General features: G+C 45.6%; 1 protein-coding gene across 3 annotated transcripts; it reads left to right on the top strand.

Annotated features, from left to right (window-relative positions):
• The first annotated feature begins 5,724 nt into the window (after positions 1-5,724).
• LOC132495061 (histone lysine demethylase PHF8-like) lies at positions 5,725-8,896 on the top strand. 3 transcript variants are annotated; one of them, XM_060106643.1, is made up of 2 exons: positions 5,740-7,080; positions 7,366-8,896. In XM_060106643.1, the coding sequence occupies exons 1-2, from the start codon at positions 5,740-5,742 to the stop codon at positions 8,812-8,814; spliced, it is 2,790 nt and encodes a 929-aa protein (XP_059962626.1). In that variant the 3' UTR covers positions 8,815-8,896. The 3 variants fall into 3 exon arrangements, with proteins under 3 accessions (XP_059962627.1, XP_059962626.1, XP_059962625.1); XM_060106642.1 differs by having other exon boundaries at positions 5,740-7,781; positions 7,836-8,896; XM_060106644.1 differs by having other exon boundaries at positions 5,725-8,896.
• Positions 8,897-8,996: the final 100 nt, after the last annotated feature.

The raw sequence follows: 8,996 nt of genomic DNA, 5'->3' as shown, positions 1-8,996 counted from the left end.
TTCTGAAGGTTTTTAAGGAAGGGGTGAGGGGAGGGTTAAAAAGGAGCCTGATTGCAGAGTGGCTGAATGGTGAAGCAGTGTGTGCTCTCCACATATTTTAGTAGGTTTCAGTAGCTTCAGGTACGTGTGACTAATGACACTTGAATTTGGTCGATACAAGTCAATTTTATAAGCATAAGGGGCTGCAGTTTTGTTCTAATGAGTACTGATGCAATCTCAAAGCTTTCATGGATTGAAGATCGTAAAAAGTTAGAAGTCATTTGTGCTTTAAAGCAATGTTTTTTCCCCTCAGTCTGTATTATAATACATGATTTTATTTCCTTCATTTCACTTTTGCTCTTTTAAATTATCTTGTTTATTGATTTGTTTACTTAAATATTGTTAGTCTTTTCCAGTAGAATATAAGTTCTAAAGAGCAAAGGCTTAGCTTATTATGTTCATTGATGTATATCCCCCATGCCTATAACAGTAAATGTCACAGTTGTGTGTGTGTGTGTGTGTGTGTGTGTGTGTAATATAGAACAAATGAATTGCTTTGGTTTGGGCATCTGTGTCAGTACATTTCAATGTCTTGTTCTTTGCCTGTCTTCATCTGCTGTGTTCCTCATTATTTGGGGATTCATCGTGGTTTAAATCATATCTTGATAATCTCTCATTTCACCCAGTAGAGGACATGCTTTGAAATACCGGGTACTGGGTCATTTCAAAAACCTCCTCTCTGCTCAGGAAGATGCGGTGGATGGACGCTCCTATCTCTCTGTCCTGACCTCACTCCAGAGAAGAACAGGGATGAGACTGGTGATAAAAGAGAATAGTGACTGTTGTCATCCTTAGAGGGACTGGATTTCAGGGTAGGGTGTGGTATGCTTGTGATTTCCTTCCTTGTTTTATTAGCACTGATTAAATGACTAGGTGGTCTAATAGAAGACATCCTAAATAACCAAAAACTTCTACTATTTTTGGTGAGTGAATTTTTGCGTCATTTGTTTTCTATACGGAATGAAACCATGAGTTTAAAGGTCTTTTCTAAAATAACTTCCATAGATGATATGGACTTATAAATTTTTTTTACTTGAAATTTAAGTAAACAGAAAGGGATTAAGCGTAATCCTTTTTTCTTTTTTTTTTGCGGTACGCGGGCCTCTCACTGCTGTGGCCTCTCCCGTTGCGGAGCACACGCTCCGGACGCGCAGGCTCAGCAGCCATGGCTCACGGGACCAGCAGCTCCGCAGCGTGTGGGATCTTCCCGGACCGGGACACGAACCCGTGTCCCCTGCATCAGCAGGCGGATTCTCAACCACTGCGCCACCAGGGAAGCCCAATCATTTGTTCTTGATATAATCTATCAGTCCGTTGGCCTTTTGTATGCGAGTATGTATTTATTTATTCAACTACTTATTTATTTAAAATCCTATAAAAATATCTATGAATCTACTACTCAGTGTGATAATTAGAGCATTGACAGTAGTTAACATTACCTGGGAAACTTTTCCATCTTGTCCATTGGACTCTTCACTCTTCCCTTCTAATGTAATTACTACCTTGACTCCTATAATAATCATTTCATTGCCATTTGAAAGCATACCTAGTTTTATATTTTTACATATTTCTAATACACATGTTGTTTGGTTTTAGTTATTTTAACTTTATAAAAAGGGTATTGAAATTTTATATATAATCTTAGGAGACTAATTTTTTTCTTCTCAATATTATATTTATAACACCATACATGGTGTTCCAACTAGCTGTACTTCATTTTAACTCCTGTGATAACCAATTGGGCGAACATACTACAGCTTATTTATTTATTTATTCCCTACTTTTTTGGCATTTGAATAGTTTCTGGGTATTTTCCATACGATTGGTATCTCTGTAAACTTTCTAATATATATATTTATTAGTGTACAAGTGAAAGACTTTCTCTGGTGTTTATACTGAGGGGTGTAATTGCTTACTCATGGGGTATATCAATGTTTAAGTCCTTTCTACAGTGATTGTACCACTTTTAATTCTTAATTTCAATAATTTTCTAAACTCCAGGATTTCAAGACATTTATTCAATTAATAGATTATTACCACAAATCATAGAATAATAAATTGGTAAAGCAGAAAAGAATTTTGAGATTATCCATTTGGACCCATTTAATTTGCAGAGAACATTGATATGTAGGAGAGTTGAAATTATTTGCTCAAAGTTCTAGAAAGAAGGGGCTTTCAGATCTATCACCAAGTAGATTATGCAGCCATCATTGTATCCTTTTTCTTTTAACATCTTTATTAGAGTATAATTGCTTTACAATGGTGTATCAGTTTCTGCTTTATAACAAAGTGAACCAGTTATACATATACATATGTCCCCATATCTCTTCCCTCTTGCGTCTCCCTCCCTCCCACCCTCCCCATCCCACCCCTCTAGGTGGTGAAAAAGCACCAAGCTGATCTCCCTGTGCTATGCGGTTGCTTCCCACTAGCTATCTATTTCACGTTTGGTAGTGCATCATTGTATTCTTACCAGCATTTTCTGTTTCTCAAGTGTGCAATGTTTGGTGAATAATATGAAAACTTCTGTTTTTAAGGTAAAGAAGTTAAGATCTAAGAAAATAAAGATAAACAGCAGTGGAGTTATGCCAATTTAGCGTTAAAGTTGAATTTATTCAATGCACCGTTTTCCATCAGGTCACATTGCCTTATGGGATTGACTTTGGTGATTGCTTCCCCAATAGCCATTCCCAACTCCCTGGACAAAGTACTTTACTGTCTTACACTGGAGCTCTTTCCCTCTGACTTACTTGTATCTATAAATGACCATGTAACATCTTTGTAGTCCACGAATTAAGACTTAGTCCACTGATGAAGGTCATAGAAATGCTTTTACTTTCTTGATTAAAAAATAGCAGATGTGTGGGGACTTCCCTGGTGGCACAGTGGTTAAGAATCCGCCTGCCAATGCAGGGGACACTGGTTCGAGCCCTGGCCTGGGAAGTTCCCACATGCCGTGGAATAGATAAGCCCGTGTGTGACAACTTCTGAACCTGTGCTCTAGAGCCTGCGAGCCACAACTACTGAGCCTGCGTGCCACAGCTACTGAAGCCTGCATGCCTAGAGCCTGGGCTCCACAACAAGAGAAACCACTGCAATGAGAGGCCTGTGCACCGCAATGAAGAGTAGCGCCGCTCGCCGCAACTAGAGAAAGCCCGTGTGCAGCAACAAAGACCCAACACAGCCTAAATAAATAAATGAATAAACTAACACATAAATTAATTAATAGAAAAATATAACAGATGTGGCTGGGCTGAAACAACCCTTTCACCTACTTCCTGCCTTGAATGTAGATGTGATGTTTGGAGCTGCGGCAACTAACCTGTGAGTCCAAGGAAAGGTTAAGGGAATCATAGAAACATGGGCCTGATATCCTTGGGCCACTGAACTAACATCAGCAGCCACATGTTTCCAGGTTTCTTATTAGGTAAGAAAAATAAACCCCTTTTCATTTAAGCAATATATATATATATATCTGTATGTACATATATATGTATATATATGTATATACATATATACTTAGGTTTTCTTTTACTGGTAGCTTAATGAATTCCTAGTTAATACACCATGTTACAAAAAATGATCTCAAACTAGATTTCGAATGTTTCCCTTTTTCCAACGACTGAACATGAAAATCCTGTCACTGGATGAGCAATGTTTTTTCCCTCAGGGGAAATGAGTTTATACTTTTATGCTTAACTTCTACTTTTAGATTATAGTCTTTTAATCAAAAACCCCATTTCAGAGGATGTGTCCATAATCACGTCAAAGCAATATTTCCATTCAGCAAAAGCGTGATTTAAAAAAAGGTGGGGGGGGGGCACCAAATAAAGAAAAAAACAAAACAAAACTCTAAATTGGCTGACGGACATTTTGATTTCTTTTTCCGGACATGAAAAAGAAATTTCATCAGTGCAAAGTTGACTAATGACACTCACTACTCCAGCCTCGGGTTCAAAATGAGACTATTCTCATAAATAAATTCAAGCAATATTAATTAAGAAGTTATATGTGTGTTGGGCTCTAAAGCTGAGAGTAGTCAGACATGATTCCCTGTCTGAAAGAGCTTGCTGCTGGTTAGGGTAGGAGGGGGATGGGGAGGAGAGACAGATAAGCATACATAACAAATAGAATATAGTAAGCATATAATGGAAGTATGCACAAAATTGTTTAGGAATCTAGAGCAGAGTAGACTAACTCCCCTAGACACACGCAAGTCAAGGAAAAGTTTCTCATCCGAGGAGCCCTTCTCATACTGTAAGATGTTTTATGCCTTCAACATATAGGTCTATGTCCTTATTTGTCCTTTCACAGATGTTTTCTTCTTTGCAGAACTCCTTAAGTGTCAGTGGACCTCCGGCTTTCTGAGCTGTAAATCCCTCTGCTCCACCTATTATGTTGAAGTAGAGATTATATGTTGTTTTTTGATATATGTTGTTTTTGATATACGTTGTTTTTTTCCATCCTAACTGAAGCCTTAGGGAAAAAAACTTCCTATTGCTAAAAGCTTAGATCTTGTCATTGTTGCCGTGGTATGTAAAACAAATAGAAAACAAATCACTTGTAGTCTCCTTTGGAAATGAGTAGCCCAAAAGATGGGACAATTCTGAAAAGCCAATACTTACAGTAGTCACTCTTAAAGTGCTGGGGTTATTGCAAAGACATACACTCATCTCTTGACAAAGCCACAGGAATCCCTATGGGCTTTGCAACCTACTGGAAAGAATGGGCAAAAGATGAATGTATCTTGAGAAGTATCTTAGAAAGGAACCACCACTAAACGTGTTATCATAACCATAGTATTTTCACTTGTATAAGTAGGAAAACTAGGAATGAACCATTCTTGTATTCCCGAGTAGCTTTCCTTTTCTGCACATTTTAGAATCAATGTCCAGTATCATCTGACTACTTACTTCAACTTGTCCTTATGAATTTGATGACACTTAAAGACTGACTAATCCATTTATCCCAATGGGCATTCCAGGAAATTGTCCTTGTTTATTGCCATCTTCAAATGATGGAAAAGCATTAAAAAAAATGAGAGAGATTGGCTACTCTGAATTGCCCATCACCGCCACCGGGCTTCTCCCGGCGATTTTTCGGGCTGTTTTGATCTCCAACCGGGCCGCCGGTTCATCTCCTTCCTCGTTGGTTTGCTCGCGGCGATCTCCTGCCGGCCCAGCGACGCCGCCGCTTGCCTGTTCGTCTGGCGGCCGCCGGCCTAGGCCCGAGCCGCGGGCTCCAGTAGGCCCTGACGGCCGGGCCCGGGGCAGAGCTGTGGAGAAAGCTGCCCTGAAGCACGGCTGGGCGGCCAGGGCCGCGCGACCCAGCGGGTGGCTCGAGAACAAGGCGAGAAAGGTTCGCCGCGTTGCCATGACGATGCCAGAATTCGGTGCGCGTCGCCCAACCTTCGCTGAGCGAGGCGCTGAGCAGCTCCGGAGCGAGCCCGGCCGCCGGCGCTTTGGTGGGACTGAGCTCCGCGGGCGTGAGGAATCCCTGCGGCTTTGCGGATGAGGAGGTCCCTGTAGGGTTCCGGACCGAGTACGTTCTTGGCAGGTTTGGGGCGTGAGGAGATTCCTGTCAGTTTGAGAGGCGTGAAGAGATTCTCCCTTCGTCCAGAGAGAGTGCGTGCTGCCGCCTCCCGCTCCCTTGGACGCTGAGAGCCTGGCCCACCGCAGGACGCTCCAAGGCCAGGCGAAGATGGCCTCGGGACCGGTGTATTGCCTCTGTCGGCTTCCTTACGATGTCACCCGCTTCATGATCCAGTGTGACACGTGCCAGGACTGGTTTCATGGCAGTTGTGTTGGTGTTGAAGAGGAGAAGGCTGATGACATTGACCTCTACCACTGCCCCAGTTGTGAGGTCTTCCATGGGCCCTCCATCATGAAAAAACGCTGTGTATCTTCAAAAGGCCATGATACACACAAGGGGAAGCCAGTGAAGACGGGAAGCCCTACGTTCATTGGAGAGCTTCGGAGTAGGACCTTTGACAGCTCAGATGAAGTGATTCTGAAGCCCACTGGAAGTCAGCTGAGCATGGAATTCCTGGAAGAGAATAGCTTCAGTGTGCCCATCCTGGTCTTGAAGAAGGATGGATTGGGGATGACGCTGCCCTCACCATCATTCACCGTGCGGGATGTGGAACACTACGTTGGTTCTGACAGAGAGATTGATGTGATTGATGTGACCCGCCAGGCCGACTGCAAGATGAAGCTTGGTGATTTTGTGAAGTATTATTATAGCGGGAAGAGGGAGAAAGTCCTCAATGTCATTAGTTTGGAATTCTCTGATACCAGGCTTTCTAACCTTGTGGAGACACCCAAGATTGTTCGGAAGCTCTCATGGGTGGAGAACTTGTGGCCAGAGGAGTGTATCCTTGAGAGGCCCAATGTGCAGAAGTACTGCCTCATGAGCGTGCGGGATAGCTATACCGACTTTCACATTGACTTTGGTGGCAGCTCGGTCTGGTACCATGTGCTCAAGGGTGAGAAGATCTTCTACCTGATCCGCCCAACAAATGCCAACCTGACTCTCTTTGAGTGCTGGAGCAGCTCCTCTAACCAGAATGAGATGTTCTTTGGGGACCAGGTGGACAAGTGCTACAAGTGTTCTGTGAAGCAAGGACAGACACTTTTCATTCCTGCAGGATGGATCCATGCTGTGCTGACCCCCGTGGACTGCCTTGTCTTTGGAGGGAACTTCTTACACAGCCTTAACATTGAAATGCAGCTCAAAGTCTATGAGATTGAGAAGCGGTTGAGCACAGAAGACCTCTTCAAGTTCCCCAACTTTGAGACCATCTGTTGGTATGTGGGAAAGCATATCCTGGACGTCTTTCGAGGTTTGCGAGAAAACAGGAGACACCCTGCCTCCTACCTGGTCCATGGTGCTAAAGCCCTGAACTTGGCCTTTAGAGCCTGGACAAGGAAAGAAGCTCTGCCAGACCACGAGGATGAGATCCCAGAGACAGTGAGGACCGTACAGCTCATTAAAGATCTGGCTAGGGAGATTGGCCTGGTGGAAGATACCTTCCGACAGAACGTTGGGAAGACAAGCAATACCTTTGGGCTGCAGAGGATCTTCCCAGCCGGCTCCATTCCCTTAACCAGGCCAGCCCATTCCACTTCAGTATCCATGTCCAGGCTGTCACTGCCCTCCAAAAGTGGTTCAAAGAAGAAAGGCCTGGAGCCCAAGGAATTCTTCAAGAAGGCAGAGCGAAAGGGCAAGGAGAGCTCAGCCTTGGGGCCTGCTGGCCAATTGAGCTATAATCTCATGGACACATACAGTCATCAGGCACTGAAGACAGGCTGTTCCCAGAAAGCAAAGTTCAACATCACTGGCACCTGCTTGAATGACTCAGATGATGACTCGCCAGACTTGGACCTTGATGGGAATGAGGTCCGGCTGGCCCTGTTGACGTCTAATGGCAGTGCCAAGAGGGTAAAGAGCTTATCCAAGTCTCGGCGAGCCAAGATCGCAAAGAAGGTAGACAAGGCTAGGCTGGTGGCAGAACAGGTGATGGAGGATGAATTTGACTTGGATTCAGATGATGAACTGCAGATTGATGAGAGACTGGGAAAGGAGAAGGCGACTCTGATAATAAGACCAAAATTTCCCCGAAAGTTGCCCCGTGCGAAGCCTTGCTCTGACCCCAACCGAGTTCGTGAACCAGGAGAAGTTGAGTTTGACATTGAGGAGGACTATACAGCAGATGAGGACATGGTAGAAGGGGTCGAAGGCAAGCTTGGAAATGGGAGTGGAGCTGGTGGAACTCTTGATCTGCTCAAGGCCAGCAGGCAGGTGGGGGGACCTGACTATGCTGCCCTCACCGAGGCCCCTGCCTCTCCCAGCACTCAGGAGGCCATCCAGGGCATGCTGTGCATGGCCAACCCACAGTCCTCATCATCCTCGCCAGCTACCTCCAGCCTGCAGGCCTGTTGGCCCGGGGGGCAGGAGCGAAGCAGTGGGAGTTCCAGCAGTGGGCTGGGCACAGCGTCTAGCAGTCCTGCTTCCCAGCGCATCCCAGGGAAGTGGCCCATCAAGCGGCCATCATACTGGAGAACCGAGAGCGAGGAGGAGGAGGAGAACGCCAGTCTCGATGAACAGGACAGCTTGGGAGCATGCTTCAAGGATGCAGAGTATATTTACCCTTCCCTGGAGTCTGACGATGATGACCCTGCTTTGAAATCTCGACCCAAGAAAAAGAAGAATTCAGATGATGCTCCATGGAGTCCTAAAGCCCGTGTGACCCCAACTCTACCGAAGCAGGACTGTCCTGTGAGTGAGGGGACCCGGGTAGCTTCCATTGAGACAGGCTTGGCTGCAGCAGCTGCAAAGTTGGCCCCGCAGGAGCTACAGAAGGCCCCAAAGAAGAAATATATCAAGAAGAAGCCTTTGTTGAAGGAGGTAGAACAGCCTCGTCCTCAAGAGCCTAATCTCAGCGTGGCAGTACCAGCCCCACCTCTGGCCACTACACCCCAACTTCTCACCTCCTCCTCGCCCCTGCCTCCCCCTGAGCCTAAACAAGAGGCCCTCTCAGGAAGTCTTGCTGACCATGAGTGTACTGCTCGTCCCAATGCCTTTGGCATGGCCCAGGCAAACCGCAGCACCACACCCATGGCCCCTGGTGTCTTCTTGACCCAGCGGCGCCCTTCAGTTGGCTCCCAGAGCAATCAAGCAGGACCAGGAAAGCGTCCCAAAAAGGGCCTGGCTACGGCAAAGCAGAGACTCGGCCGTATCCTGAAAATCTACAGAAATGGCAAAGTGCTTCTGTGATCCCCTTTGTGTCCTGCCCCTCACCCCTTCACCCCCATTGCCTTCTCCGTTGTCAATTCTCAGGGCACTCCTGGATCCTACCTGCCCCGGACAAGGTGCTGAGGCGCATTGTCCTGCTTTCTTGGAACTGACCAAAGGCATCGACTCTCCCATGGGCCCCTTCACCTACTCCCTCAGCTCCC

This window comes from Mesoplodon densirostris, chromosome 8 (assembly GCF_025265405.1).
Source record: "Mesoplodon densirostris isolate mMesDen1 chromosome 8, mMesDen1 primary haplotype, whole genome shotgun sequence".
Taxonomy (NCBI): Eukaryota; Metazoa; Chordata; class Mammalia; order Artiodactyla; family Ziphiidae; genus Mesoplodon; species Mesoplodon densirostris.
The sequence above is the reverse complement of the archived record's forward strand: the minus strand, read 5'-3'. Positions and strand labels throughout refer to the sequence as shown.